The following is a 15,941-nucleotide window of genomic DNA, read 5'->3' as shown; positions in this document are numbered from 1 at the left end:
TATCACTACACCATATTATCAAATTTGTTTCAATCATACACATAATATGTGAGTGTCGTAAATAGTGAACGTTTTATTTAGTTTCAAACATAGTTACTCGAATATATATATATATATAGTTAATTTTAAATATTGAATTTAAGATATAAGGGTAGGCATAGTAGATAAACTGATCATTACCTTATTTCTTAATCAATTTTTGGTTTAAAAATATTAAATGTAAGAAAAAATCTTATAAATATTTAGAAATATTTTTAAAAAGTTAAAACTAGATAATATTGTACCATTTCATTTAATTCATTTTATGCAAGTTAAAGAAATTTTTTATATTGGTTGGTAATTTAAAAGAATTAACAAGCTCAACTAATATTTATAAAAATAAATTGAATTGAAAATTATTTAATTTTAGAAAAATAATATACAATGTTAACAAATTGTTATAAGAAGAAAGACTAGAATCATAAGCGAAAGAAACTTAAAAATGATTTGGATGACGATATTAGTACAATTTTTTCTTCGAATTCTTGAAAAACATGTTAATATCAATAGTTAGCCTTTACAAATATCAATTATTTTATGTCACAACAATGATTGATGCTCGGTTGGGTAAAATTAGATAATAATCTTTTGTTGACCTTCACTGTGACTATAATATAAAATAATTGCAATTTATGTATCAGATAATTATAATTTTTGAATAAATATAAGTGCATGTTATTTGAGTAATCAGTTGGCTCACTAGATTTTAGTAATGATTAAACATATACATTAATAAGATACTTATCATATAAATAAACGAGACCTTCATAATTTACTCAAACATATAACAAACAATAATTTACATGAATACACACGCACATATGACTTTATCCTTACTAATTATAAATGATACAATGTTAATGTTGTATTCAGATCATTACTAGAAGAGAAAAATGAAAGTATTTTATGCTCTTAAGGTGAGATCAATTGAAATCCAGGAAATTTATTCAAAGGTCACTGTAAATAGTCGGAGACGAAAATAACTTCTCACAACAGGAAATTTATTTCATTTCACAAGTATGTAGGGTGATTTCTGAACCGAGTCGAGCCAAATTTTGATCGAAACGATATGAGCTTTATTTTTTTGGCTAACTGAGCCGAGCTTTCTTATCGAATAAAAAATCGTGTTCTAGCTCAAACTTGTTAACTAACAAGCCGAATACGAGTTTGTTCGAGAACAAAATATGTCGAGTCGAACCGTAACCGAGCAGCTCGTTAGCAAATAAAAAATCAATAATTCTTAAAATCCTTACTGATTCAAACCCAACTCATTTATCTAAATATTTAGTCCAAGCCCAACCCATGATCCAAAAGCCTAAACCAAAATTATCAAATATCAATCTCTATGTTCCGACATTTCCCTTTCTCATCTCTTTGCTCTCCTTCTTCTATGTTCATCTTTTCCTCCTAAATCTCAACCCCGCCTAAATATTAATCATGTATTAACTCATACAATATTTATCATGTATTAACTTACGCAATGCAAACAATCTTATCGATGAAGTGCGACTTTAGATTCCAGCTTTTATCAACAAAAGTTGCAGCTTCATGTATTAACTGATATGATATGAGCAGAGCCCTTATCCTCATCTCTCTCCATCTCTGTTGTACGTTTATATATCTATCTGAATTAATACGTGATGTGAATATAATTAAAGTATTTTGAAAAATTATTTTTTTCAAGTTTTACCGAGCCGAACTAGCTCGAGCCGAGTTCGAGCCGAACATACTTAAACTCGGCTCGAGCTTGTTATGCTTAATGAATTTATTTTTGCGTTTGAGTTCGAGCTCGAGTTTATAAGCGAGCCGAACGAATCCTTAACGAGTCGAGCAAAAGCTCGGTTCGTGAACAACCCTTCAATTATGTATACAAATTTTACAATAACTGAATAATTGATGTTAGATCATGTTCGTGTCTTGCACGGACTATAGAGCTAGTTGCATATATTTGTAAAAACCGTCGAGTTTGAATCTAACTGCATAAAAAACCGTAATTTGAAAAAAAAGGTATTTTTGCAAATAAACATTAAAAAATACATAATTTTGAAGAATCTTTTAAAAAAATGATAGTATCTTCATTAAAATCTTTTTGAACTTGTGTATTTTTTTATTAGCGAAAATATTTTTTTATCACAACTATAAAGTGTAAATTAAACATAATCTCCTATCAAAAGAAAATGAAAACCGTTAACAAATAAAACTTTATAGTGAGCTATAATTGAAAAAAATATATAATATATTTGTTCCATTTTGTAAAATATACTCCGTCCGTCTTACATTTTAGGACTACTATATATAGTTCCATATTTTCTTTATAATATTTTTTGAATATAAATTTAAACCCTTTATTTTTATTTGAAAGAAAAAAATTAAAATAATTAATGAAACTATACTTTATAGTAAATTTTAAAATACGTGGCCAGACCCTAAAAACATGTATCGGTGATTAAAATATGATATCAATTTGGTGGTGAACTATTATTCTGTATAGATACTAACATATAACATGAGCGGTGCGATGCAAGGATGAGTTATACATTTATAATTTTATTATTTTATAAGAATAATTTATAAAACACGGTAATTATATATTATTGAGATTAACGGAGTTAAACTATTTACGTATTATTTTGTATGTATTATATTATTGAATGATTCAAAATTTAGATAGTTAAAATCTTAAAATGTCCTCCTGTACCTTGTACCTTATAGGTCGCTTCGCTACGCGGGTGCAAAACCTATAAGAAAATGTGAAAGTCTTGAATAGCAGTGGTGTATGTGCATGATTTGATATTACTTTTTGTAATTTTGTTTTTTATTTTTTATTATGATTTATTAATTAATTTTGTTATATTATAATTTGAATTACTAAAACTAATTTTGGAAGGTTTTTGTTTCTATACAAAAGAGATAGAATAGAAGTTGAGTGTGATTATAAATTAGTTGAATAATAATTCATGAAATTTGTAGTTATATTAAATACATGATTTAAATTTGTAAATAATTTATAAAAAATAATAATTATATATTATTGGGATTAATGAAGTTAAAATATTTACGTATTATATTGAATGTATTGTATTATTGAATACCTACAAAATGAGATAAAAAAACAAGTTAAGTGCGATTAGAAATGAAGTTGGATAATAGTTTATAGAGTTTGTGGTTATATTATATAATTTTTTTTTAACTAAATTATATTTGTATAAACTTTATTTTGGAAGGTGTTAACATATTTTAGGAAGTTGTTCACCGACCAACAAAACGAAACCATATTTCGATTATAATAGTATACTATATATGAGAGAATATTTTATCGAAATGAAAATATACCCGAAAGGAATTCCAATAATTAGAAACAAGCATGTCATGAATCGTATAGATTTTTTTAACAAAAAAAAAAGGTGATAATTTTGAACAACTTGATATGAACAAAAGAAGAAGAGCTAAAAACAAACAAATTGGGCCTGACCTGAGGGATATGGGTGCCCATTTTACTCACCATTTCATTGAAGCTCTAAAATCATAAAGAATCCCCCTGATGTTGCTTCTGCTTTATTTATAAGCCGAAACACTCGCACACATATACAATACAATACATACATGTTTTGTTGTATGAGCTTATCAGCGTCAGTCTAAATGTCCAATAACAACACACAGACTAATTATTATCAGTTAATTTGTATTTGTATTTGTATTTAGATTATTTCATAATTACTAGGGTTTTGATGGAAGCTACTGCTATTTCAACTGCAGCCTCTTTGTTTAAAGTATCCAACTTAACAGATAAACACTCATTTGCAGCTCCTCCGATTAAATCGGTGCTTTTCACTGCATCTTCATTCCCTGAAGCTGCTTCTGTTAATTGTAGCTTCACCTGTTTCACTAATAATGTTACTTCGGCGTCTCGAGTTTTCGCGATAGCTGGTGATGGCGGTGGAACAAATGAAGATGAAAGTGATGAATTACAAGGGTTAAGTCCTAATGGAACTGGATTGGCTCCTCAAAACATTGTTTCCGCCCCACAGGTGATGAAGCCATTTCCCTTTTCTATACACCTGTGTTCGTAATTAATCTCGTAAACAAACTATTTTAGCCTGTCAAGTATTTACCCAGACTCATGATTTGTAGTACTGTAATTTAGGATGCAATGTTAGCAATGGTGTACTCTTAGGTTGTGTTCAATTGGAGAGAGCTGAATGGGAATGGAATAAATAATTAGAAACAAAATTTTAGAAGAAAGGAAGGATTTAGGAGAGAATAGTGATAAACACGGGGAAGTAGACATTTTTATATGATGAAGATTATGGAAGAAATAAGGATAATGGTGCATTTCTTCCAGAATTGGCGGATTAGAGGTCTAGTTTAAATACATAGGTATTGAATGAAGGACGGAATAAAAATTATAGACATAAGAGAACAAATCCGATTTTATTCTCTCCTAATCTCAATTCATTGAAGTGAACACGAACTTATGCTCCGTTTGGTTGGGGAGAATGGAAGAAAATGGGGCGAAAGTTTTTGACTTAAGGTAAATGAGAAATAATCATGGGAAGAGTGAAAAAAATGTAGTGTTTTTTTCCCATTATGAGATTTGTGCATGAAATTAGCAGGATGGAATGAGCATTTATTCTCAATTTGTTTTGTTGGGTTTGATTTATTGTTTAGGTTGTTAGGAAATGGGATTATGGAAGGAATTAATTTACAAAATACTAGTACTAATTACATCCCATTCTCCCTCAATTCCCTTCAACCCAACCAAACACAACATATGGTTGTGAACTGGATAACAACCTTAATTTAAATGTTTCAGGTTAACTATTCGAGCTTACTGGACTTATCACTAAACAGTCATGGTTCACAACTACATGTGAATAGAGGAACACTTGCAATATGTGTCATCAAGTTTGGTGAAGACTACAGATTGTGTTGTGTTTAAATTGTTAATGTAATTGGAAAAGGAGGAGGGGATTCTATTCCTATGTATTGGTGTTTGGTTGCGGTTAACTATTCGATTTGGCTGGACATATAATTAGACAGTCATGGTTCACACCTGTATGTGATTGTGAATTAAGAAACCCTTCCGCTTATGTGTCGCTGATCATTTATAATAAATTTTACATTGTGTTCTTATGCTAATCATCTCAACAATGAAATGAGTGTGTGCTTGGCACTTTATCTTATGAAGCAAAAGTGACATACCAGTACACTAATGCAGAGTCTGTTATTAAACTTTTTTATTTACCTACTCTATATATCATGGGAAAATTGTCTTGAACTCTATAGGTTGCTTGTTTAAATGCATAGGATTTTTCGATAATGGTTTGTGCAATATGAGATAAACGTATCTTTCCTTGACAGTTTATGATTAAAATCATCAAATGGCTACTTCAGGGTTTTTCTTCTGACCATCTGTCTTATCTTCTGAAGGGCAAGTCAGATCGCAACTACTTTGAAAATGATATAGAGAGGAGATCAGATATTGTGACACCTGCAGTGGCATATGGAAGCGGAACTGGGGGAAACTCAAGGGCTGGACTCTTTAGAACTCCAATATCTGGGGGAGTGCAGAGTGCAACTTCAGCTCATGGTCTACCTAGACCAGCCTTAGCAGTTCGCAATTTGATGGAACAGGTGAACCCTTTTTCTGTTTTTGAATTTTTGTCACGACTTTAAAGCCGTGTAAGAATTGCCTTGTACTCTATTTCAATTTCAAAAGTTTTGATCTTGCTCTTGCTATTCTACAATGTAAGGCTAGGTTTGCTCACCTCTGCACTGTGATGTCTCGAATGCATCATCGGCGAGAAGGATACCCATTTGGTTCTCTAGTTGATTTTGCACCTGATTTAATGGGACGTAAGTCATTAACTTACTGGAGTTTACACATTTGTTTTCTGGTACTTGGTTCATTTTAATATATTATTAATATTATGCTATATTTAACACTTCAAGTCTCAGTTGAATATTTTGGTCTTTTAAGTTCTAGTCTTAAAAGACACCTTCGTAGTACTTTCTAAATGTTTCTCTGTTTTTAAAGATAGATGATAGATGTTAGAATTCTTGTTATACTTATTATGCTGTGACAAGTTTTGCTTGTTATACCATCTATTCAAGTTAAGTTATGGATCTCTTGACTAAACAAATGGTGACAACCGAGAAAATAACCAGTTATCCCTAAGGGTGTGCATTGGGTTCGGTTAACCGGAAACCGTAACGAATAACCAAAATAATTTCGGTTCGGTTAACCAAAATATGTAATTCGGTTCAGTTTTCGGTAGCATTTTTCCGACTATTTGGTTTTTCGGTTATTAACTGTGGTTAACCGAAAAACCGAAAAGATAACCGAATTAATATAATAATAAATATTTAATATAATATATATATATATAAGTAAATATAGTTGCAGCTCAGGGATATAACTGACTAATGTGCACCAGATGTGAATACCTCTTATGTGTTACATTTATATAAACTCTTCTTAATAATAAAATTTGTTTGATATTATTTAGTTTTATAGTTTTATTTTGTAATTATGCCTGCTGCTGTTACCTGATTCTCTGGCATTTATTTTGCTAACCCTCACTGCTTGTTTGCTCCAAAGTCTAAACCACGAGACCAAATGATGCAATGTGCTAGTAGAAACTTAACATTGATTTGTTTAAACTTAAAAATATTTATAAAATAGATTGGATTTAACAATTAGTAAATTAATTTGTAATCTATTAGTTTTTGTCTGTATTATCAAACGTCAAATATCAATTTCCAAGGATTGAACCTTTGTTAACTTAATCCTTCCAAATTAATCATTTATAATTTATTTTGAGTTTTTAAAAAATTAATTAAAAAGACTATGTTTGTTTTTTTGCAATTTTCTATAATTTGAATAAATTTCGGTTTTTCATTTCAGTTTTCGGTAACAACCACTCTTCTTACAACCACATTCTTGCCTAATGATAATCAGGACTTAATGTGCAGATCCAATATTTTCATTCTCACCATTAGCTATACACACAAGAAACTTATTAGCTGACCCAAGGTGCACACTGGTGGTTCAGGTCAGTGACTTTATAAGTTTATCCTCTTTTAATCAATGACTCAATGTTTTACCTGGCAAGCATTGTGTGTCTGCATAGCTAATGAACAATTATCTATTTTTAGATACCTGGATGGAGTGGGTTATCGAATGCAAGGGTCACTATTTTCGGTGATGTGTTTCCACTTCCAGAAGATCAACAGGTGATTATTTACTGTATATATAAAGAGGAACTAATGCGTAGTACAATCTGTTGGTTGTCTTGTCACAATGTCAAATATCCTAATTGAAACTATATATGGCATTATTTCCTGATATATCTCATCTATTGCCAGGAATGGGCTCATAAGCAATACATAGCCAAACATCACCAGGGACCTTCTCAACAGTGGGGAAACTTTTACTACTTCCGGATGCAGAATATAAGGTGTCACTTTCATCTTGGCTTGGTGAATGTTGATATATGTCTCTTTTTTTTGTATGCAAGCACAAAGATATATTAAACATACTTGAGAAAATGATATATTTTTGTGGGGATATGGGGTTTGTCACTTGGGCAGATACATGCCTATATTGGGTCAGTGGATGCACCTCTCGTAGAGCCTCACAAAGATCTTCCTAATTAATGAACTATATTTGAAAGTATAGAATGCAGGTTCAAGTAAATATCGATATATTTGTGATGTTTATTTCGATGCTTCTCAGATATTTTCTCACAATACATTGACTCAGGACTCAGGAGAAGACTAACTGGCTTTCTTGTTTTCTTTGGTCCCTTTATTCTACTTTAAAGCTACTAAACTGTTCTTTAAAAGTAGCTTCAATGTTATCTTCTTCTTCAGGGATCATATATGTAATTAGTTTTTTATAAATAATGTTTGTTCATAGTTCTCATGTGCTATCTTTTTTATATTCTTATATTCATTTTTTTTACAGTAATTCTATCTATTAAATCGTACTGGGTCTGAATTTTAATAATTGATTTTTTTACATTTACAGTTCGTATGTAGGTTACTAGGTTGTAATGTATGTTTCATTTAATTTAAACCCTTATGGGTTTAGTTTGATTTGTAATATTCTAGTCTGGTTTCTCTATTTTAATTGGTTATGACTAATGTAACATACCTTGATTTTTCATATATATGATACATAAAAATTGCCCCCACCCCCTCTTGCAACATAATGCTGGATCTGCCTCTGTATGATTCTTAATATTGTAAATAGTAGTAAATACATAGTCGATACAATGGTCATAATTGTAAAGTGATTGCCATTGTAAAAAAGTATAGGTGTGTAAATAGGAATCTTTTCAGTATAAACTTAAAAGCGAGTCAAATTGATTTCAGTGTTTTGATTTCAGTGTTTCATTAGCCACAATAGCCTCCTTTTTTTTGGAATTGAGGCAACTGGCAGATTTTAAAGTAAAGTAAGATGTCAAAGTTATGGCCTCAATGTGAAATTAAAATGATCTTGTTGCTAGTCAATTTTATATTATGTGTGGCATTCTTTTGCCTGCAGTGATTTTACTCTGATATATTTAATACTCCCTCTATACCATATTAATTGGCATCATCTTTATATTTTGTTTGTCCTGAAAATGTTACACGTTAAGCTAATATGGTAAATTACATTATAATTTATCAATTTATTTATAACGCATATATTAATATTAAGTAATTATCAGCATATTTAGTTATGAATGAATAAAACATGGAGTTTTCCCTGTGGACAATAAAATTGGGAGTATTGGCTCGCTCTTTACAATAGCATATTTTTTGGATCATTACATTTCTAATTTAAAGTTATTTAACATCAATATATCATAATTTATATGTAAAATTAAAAATGTGATTATGCATTGCGGCATTTTTGCTGTTTTCTGTTTGTTCAGGGTTGTTTTGAGATACATGTATGAGATATTAGCATCGAATAACAGAAATTAGAGGATGACAATAGAAGAATTGAGATAGAAGTAACATGAGTTGCGGAGAGAAGAATAAGATAAAGAGGCTGTTCTGATAGCAAGACCTGTACCAAACTGTTGGATACCTGGTGATTCCAAGAGAGAGACATATCCAGGAAGGATAAAATAAGTATTGAAAAACCATTGCTGTACTCAGTTTACCACAATTTGAAGTAATAAATAAGAAAGAGGGGAGAAGTGTACATCATATTACCACTATTTAGTTGTATTTTATTTAATCAAAAGCATAGCAATTATAAATATACAACTTTTGAACAAGCATCAGTAATGGACTCTCATGAAACATTCTCTGCTGCACTAATTACTGGATTGCCACTATAATCTTTACGGATCTTTAACCGGATATAACTGACAATAAAATATAGATGCTCATCTATGATCTAACCTTCTAACTAGTTATCGTTTAACCTGCAGCGATATATATTTTATTGGAGGATTTGGCACTGTTGCTTGGGTTGATGTCAATGAATATGAAACTCTTCGACCTGATAAGATTGCAGTTGATGGAGGGGAGCAAAATTTGAAGGTATGTTTTTTGATGATGGTTAATATAGCTTTTTCACTCCTTGTCTGCATAAGTTGTGTAAAAAAATTGGGTTTTTTGTCAAATATGTCCATTTAAAAAACTGATTTACAAATATGTCCCATTCTTAATGCTAATTACAAATATATCCTAAATCAATAAATTTTACTAATTCAAAATTTAACCATGATTAACTTTATAATCACACATCTTTAAAGACCTTTTTATCCATCTTTAATTTAGTAATGATATACAATTATGGCTCTGTTTGGGATTGCTGTTAAAAATTGCTGTGCTGGTAGAAAAAAGTACTGTTGAAAAAAGTGCTGTTATAAAAATTAGATGACTGTTTGGTAATTTTTTTGATATGTATATGTTTTGATGCAAAAAATTAAAAATAATAATGTTTTTGCTAAGGTTTGATCGTGAAATCAGCATCTGCTTCCCGCAAAAGCTGAAAAGCAGCTTTTTCCAAAAGTATGGGGGAACTTTCTCTAACAGCAGTTTTTAGGCCAAAAACACTTTTCCGGAAAGCAGATTTTGAATTTTACCAAACAATTTTTTAACTACTTTTCAGCGAAAAAAGCTGTTGCTGTCAGCAACAGCAATACCAAACACACCCTATTAATTTTTTTGATATGTATATGTTTTGATGCAAAAAATTAAAAATAATAATGTTTTTGGTAAGGTTTGATGGTGAAATCAGCATCTGCTTCCCGCAACTTTCTCTAACAGCAGCTTTTAGACCAAAAACACTTTTCCGAAAAGCAGCTTTTGAATTTTACCAAACAATTTTTTAACTACTTTTCAGCGGAAAAAGCTGTTGCTGTCACAGCAACAGCAATACCAAACACACCCTATAACTTATTTATAATAGCTAAATAACTTGAAAACGTTACAACAGTGTTGTTAATCAGAGTTGAAAATCATAAACACTTTAAGTATTAGTTATTTGATACTGACCATTGCAAAAATAAAAGATATAAATAAAATAATAAAGCAAGAACAACAAAACAAGTATGCCAATGTATATTAGGCATAAAACATATGTAAGGAAGAACAAACTATATTGAGCACCTTAGTTGTAGGTATTACAGCCTCAGCTCTACATTATTCTGCATTATTACCTGATGACTATACTTGTTTAAACAGAAGAAATACTTGGGCTGCTTGTTAATATAATTTTTGGATAACAGACGTCTCGTGCTAGCGCATGATTGTCTAGAATTTTATATTTTAAGAGTAAAGAAACTAAGTAAATAGTACTTGAGCTTTTGGCTATTTCAATTTTCTAGCATAAAAGATACGAGGACGAACTTACTGGTGATTTCATCATAATCTCTTAAAACTTATTTTCAATGCCAATCTATCTAACCTTACGGGCATTTTAGAAATATTTAGTAAATGTGTATCACTTTTATATCTTAAATACACGTATATGAGTTACATGTGAGTTAAATTTTAACTAGAGGACATATTTATTATTTTTAAATAAAAGAGGACATATTCATAAAGTGTCCTATTAAATTGGGACATATTTCACAAATTTCCCAAAGAATTCTCAGCAACAGTGCAACAATTATATTTTATGCGAATCAACTAATAGGTATATAGGTTGGCTTATGGAGCTTCATACTAATAATAGATGTTTATGTATGTATGCGTTTTTGAAGCTGAAGTAATTGGAAAGTTGATCTATCTCCTCTATATCTAACTTCTTTGTACAGGAACTCAATGCATTATTTTCGAAGCCCTTAAAAGAACTTTTATCTTTGGAAAACGAGGTTGATGATGTCGCTCTCATCTCAATAGACAGCAAGGGAACAGATATTCGTGTCCGGCAAGGCGCTCAGGTCCTTTGCCTTGCAGCAGCCATCGTACTATAAGTGTGTTCATTCAAATTTTAGTGCTAGTGAGTTAACCAATTATTCTTTCTCATTGCAGTTCAACATACAGAGGATACCATTTGAAGATGGGCATGCAGTTGAAACACTCGAAGAAGCCAAGGCCGCACTCTGGCAACTTATAAACAGAGGTCGAGTTCACAATTTGCAGAAATAGACTTGAATTGGTCGGACATCTTATTTCTCGAGTGATGGCACACCTAGTTAAAACAAGATGACATATTGTTGAGTTTGCCAACTCCTAAATTTGAGATATGATCATCTTTTTAGCGTTTAACTCTGGAAGGTTATACCAGACCTTAAAGTTATTACCCAGTCTATATATAGATGATGGGTAAAGTGTAACATAATCCTAGACATTGAAAAATCGGACAACAGACTGGGCTTTTACTTGAAAATGTAACTTGTGCAATAAACAAACATGTATGGTGTTGAGTGAATTATCACCGGCATATATATGCGAGTCTGTACCAAAGATATGATGGTGTAACGAGTTATGTGAAAATTAATGGAGGTTTGCTTAGATATCTCTGTTGTAAGAATTATGGATTATATATATTATTGTTATGAAAGGGCTAACCACATCAACCAGTACATTTTGATATCAGTAAATCGGACCATTGCTTGAACAAAAAGTTAATATTGAACAAATATATTATACTTATCACAAATATTAGTGTTGTGTTTTGTGGGATGATGGAATGAAATGAGTAAAAAATTTAAAATATATATATACGAGGTATGAAGCAAGACTCGTGAAAAGGCAAGTGTTAATTTATTAATTTTTATTTTTATTATGAGATTTGGTTACAAAACGGTGATAACTCGCCACTGTGGGGTGTAGCTATGATGGGGCTCCTACAAAACAACACCGGAAGGGGGTTTAAGTCTCACGCCGCCTCCGGTGTGAGAGTAAGAACTCGCTTTTGGGGAAGATGAAGATATAAAGATGGAAAGTAATGAGAGATGGTTATGTGTGTATATGGGTGTGAGAGAGTGATTAACCCCAAAACCTCACATTCTTGGGCTATTTATAACCCAAGGGTAGGGTTTTGGGGCTGTTACCTTTAGATCGTGGCCATTGATTCTGGGAGCGGAGGACACCTGGCTGGAGTGGATGCTTTACACGTGTCAGCGCAGGACTGGCCGATGAATGTTCTGAGTATCCTTTGACACGTGCCCCGATTATTCCCATGATTGATGTGTGACAGTTGTCCTCATCATGTGCTTGGGCCAGTGTCCCACGTGCTGGGATTTATCAAGGTTTGGTTTGCGGCACTGGGTCAGTCAGGACTAGTAGTGTGCAGGACTAGTACTTCCAGAAGCTGCGTGGAGTTAGGAGTCTAGGAGTAATCCTTTCAGGATATATAGTTAGGAGTCTAGGAGTAGTCCTTCTAGGAGATATATAGAGTTGGGAGTCTAGGAGTAGTCCTTCCAGGAGCTATATAGAGTTAGTAGTCTAGGAGTAGTCCTTGCAGGAGCTGTATGTACTATCATGTGCCTCCCCACTCCCTGATGCATATTTTCTGGATGGGGGAGTAAATTTGGGCTTGTTTGTAGAACATGAGCGTTTGATTGTTTTGTAATCAGGACTAAAGTGGTTGTCTTTGGAAGGAGTTGAGCTTTTCTTGTCCCCTATTCCGGATTGCTTTGAGTTCGGAGAATCAAGACTAAGGTGGTTGTCTTTGGAAGGAGTTGAGCTTTTCTTGTCCCCTATTCCGGATTGCTTTGAGTTCGGCGAATCAGGACTAAGGTGGTTGTCTTTGGAACGAGTTGAGCTTTTCTTGCCCCCTAGTCTGGATTGCGTTGAGTTCAGCGAATCAGGACTAAGGTGGTTGTGTTTAGCAGGAGTAGAGTTTTTCTCGCCCCCAGTCCGGATTTCTTTGATTGTTGTAGTCCGGACTAAGGTGGTTGTCTTTGGAAGGAGTTGAGTTTTTCTTGCCCCCAGTCCGGATTGCTTTGATTGCTGTAGTCCGGACTAAGGTGGTTGTCTTTAGCAGGAGTTGAGCTTTTCTTGCCCCCCAATCCGGATTGCGTTGAGTTCAGCGAATCAGGACTGAGGCGGTTGTGTTTAACAGGAGTTGAGTTGTTCTCGCCCCCCAGTCCGGATTGCTTTGATTGTTGTAGTCCGGACTAAGGTAGTTGTCTTTGGCAGGAGTTGAGCTTTTCTCGCCCCCAGTCCGGATTGCTTTGATTGTTGTAGTCCGGACTAAGGTGGTTGTCTTTAGCAGGAGTTGAGCTTTTCTTTCCCCCAGTCTGGATTGCGTTGAGTTCAGCGAATCAGGACTAAGGCGGTTGTGTTTAGCAGGAGTTGAGTTGTTCTCGCCCCCAGTCCGGATTGCTTTGATTGTTGTAGTCTGGACTAAGGTGGTTGTCTTTGGCAGGAGTTGAGCTTTTCTTGCCCCCCCAGTCCGGATTGCGTTGAGTGGTGTAGTCCGGACTTGGAAGATGAAACAGTTTTGGGGATTCCCCCCCCCCCCAGTGATTTGAATTTTCACAACTGTTGGTGGTTAAAAGACGTGCCGTAATTATGAATAACATTAATAACCGTGTGCGATAAGCGGTCAGGATTGTGCCACGTGGCGCGTCTCTTCAGTTTTTCACCGCCCATATAAAAGGAGGTCCTGCCTTCTTTCTTTTTCTTTTTATTGCTTCTACGATTCCTTCTCTTTTTCTCTTCTAGTTTTCTTATTTCTCCTCGTTTTTCTTGTTGTTGCTGCCGTTCGTCGCGGGAGAGTTCTTGGAGTTCACAGCTGTTGATCGAGCATCCTCAATCTCTCCGTAATCTCTAATTTATAAGCTTTCCTTTTTTCCTTTTCTGTCTTTCTTCTTTGTATTTGCTTCGATATTGTTTTGTTCGGTTGGATTCTGTTTTTGTCTCTCTAGTTTGGTTATTTTGTTGTGTTTTGGTTTTGTTGAATGTTGTATATGCGTGTATGTATATAGTTTTGGGCGTGATTTGCTTTTTGATTCTTGTTGATAGTGTTTCTGGGTTTAGGGTTTTTTGGTTGGGTCCGGACTTGGTTACCTAGTCCGGACTAATGATGTTGTTTTTGGAGTTTGTAATTGGTTACTGTTTTTTATGTTATTGTGACCTCTGGGTTCGGAGTAATAGGCTAGGTTTATTGTCCGGAGTGTTAGTCTAGTTTCAGGGTTTTATAGTTCCGAATGGTTGCTATGTTTTGGGTTTTTGTTTTGTCTTTTGGGCTTGGGTCTCCGGACTGTTTGCTTTTGACTTGAAATAAAATTGATCATAGGATAATCCGGACCATGTAGTTTCAAGATAAATAAACTGTAGGGATTTAGACTAACCTTTATCACTTGTTTTAGGTTTATGGTCCGGACTAAAGCTCGTGCCAAGGCCTACATAACTTGCTACTCGGGGCCGTCCGGTTCGGAATTGGAGTCTTCCCGTGAATCTGAGCGGGTTGAAATGAGGAAGAAGGCTTCCACCTCCGACTCTGAAGCTATAACCAAGCTTTTTGTGGCTAAGATTTCTTCTAGAAAGGTACCTTGCAGTCCGGAGGGTCTATGGGTTAAGACTTCGGGGTACTTCATTACCAAGAGTGATGAGATCGACAATAGCTTCTATTATAGGAGTATCAGGTCCGGGTACGCTAGGCAGCCGAACGCGACTCTGGGGCCTTACAATAAGGATGAGTTTGATAGGAAGTTCGTGGGTAGCATAGTGGCCAAGGAGCCCTATGAGTTGAAGGACGAGTATGCCGCTTTAGACCATGCGGCGCAGGACTCGTCGGTTCGGGCTGCTTTTCAACTGGACCCCCGGGTTGAGTGGAGGTGGCCGACTCCGGATGAACGGATTTATCACCGACCGGCCGATGGATTCGTTCCGGTGTGGTTGGAGAATCTCCGGTCCGGGTGGAATCCGCACTGGCACTTGTTCCTTAAGCACCTGTGCAAGTACGTTTACAAGATCTCTCCGATGCAGATAATGCCTAATGGCATAAAATGGATGACCTGGTTTATTGCTTCCTGCAACCAGTTCAAAGTTCAGCCGACTTTTAAATTGTGGCATCATATTTTACACTTGGACCGATCCGGCCAGACTCCTCTTTATGAGCTTCGGTTCCGGGCTACTGAGTGCGGTTACGGGGGCTCCTATAGGCCGGTGATTCAGCAGTCTTCCCTGAAGCACTGGAATGGAGAGCTTATCATGCTGAGAGGGCTGGATTTATTTTATCTTCCGTACATTGCTGCTGAAGGAGTCCAGACTAGGTTCCGAAGGGATGTTCTCCGGGGAGATGCCATCCGGATGATTTTTGCCTTTTGTAAATGCTTGGGTTTTCAGATGACCCCTGATACCTTTATGATGTATAGGACTATGCATAGAATAGGGTGTAAGTTATTTATTTCTTATCTCCGAACTGTTTGTTTATTTTCTGTCCGAACTGTCTGGGCTTCTAGTACCTTTTCTTATGTTGTATCTATTTGTAGTTT

General features: G+C 34.3%; 1 protein-coding gene across 3 annotated transcripts; it reads left to right on the top strand.

Moving 5' to 3' along the window:
- The first annotated feature begins 3,499 nt into the window (after nt 1–3,499).
- On the top strand, nt 3,500–12,010 carry LOC141683454 (non-canonical heme oxygenase HOZ, chloroplastic-like). Of its 3 annotated transcripts, none has more exons than XM_074488185.1 (9): nt 3,500–4,067; nt 5,401–5,673; nt 5,793–5,895; nt 7,015–7,094; nt 7,198–7,275; nt 7,408–7,499; nt 9,471–9,582; nt 11,307–11,432; nt 11,524–12,010. In XM_074488185.1, exons 1-9 carry the CDS (start codon nt 3,768–3,770, stop codon nt 11,638–11,640), a joined length of 1,281 nt encoding a protein of 426 aa, XP_074344286.1. In that variant the 5' UTR covers nt 3,500–3,767; the 3' UTR covers nt 11,641–12,010. The 3 variants fall into 3 exon arrangements, with proteins under 3 accessions (XP_074344286.1, XP_074344287.1, XP_074344288.1); XM_074488186.1 differs by having other exon boundaries at nt 3,501–4,067; nt 5,434–5,673; XM_074488187.1 differs by having other exon boundaries at nt 3,503–4,067; nt 5,470–5,673.
- Nucleotides 12,011–15,941: the final 3,931 nt, after the last annotated feature.

The sequence above is a fragment of the Apium graveolens genome, chromosome 9 (genome assembly GCF_009905375.1).
Source record: "Apium graveolens cultivar Ventura chromosome 9, ASM990537v1, whole genome shotgun sequence".
NCBI classification, from domain to species: domain Eukaryota; kingdom Viridiplantae; phylum Streptophyta; class Magnoliopsida; order Apiales; family Apiaceae; genus Apium; species Apium graveolens.
Note: the sequence above shows the minus strand (reverse complement) of the source record. Positions and strands in the feature narration are given on the sequence as shown.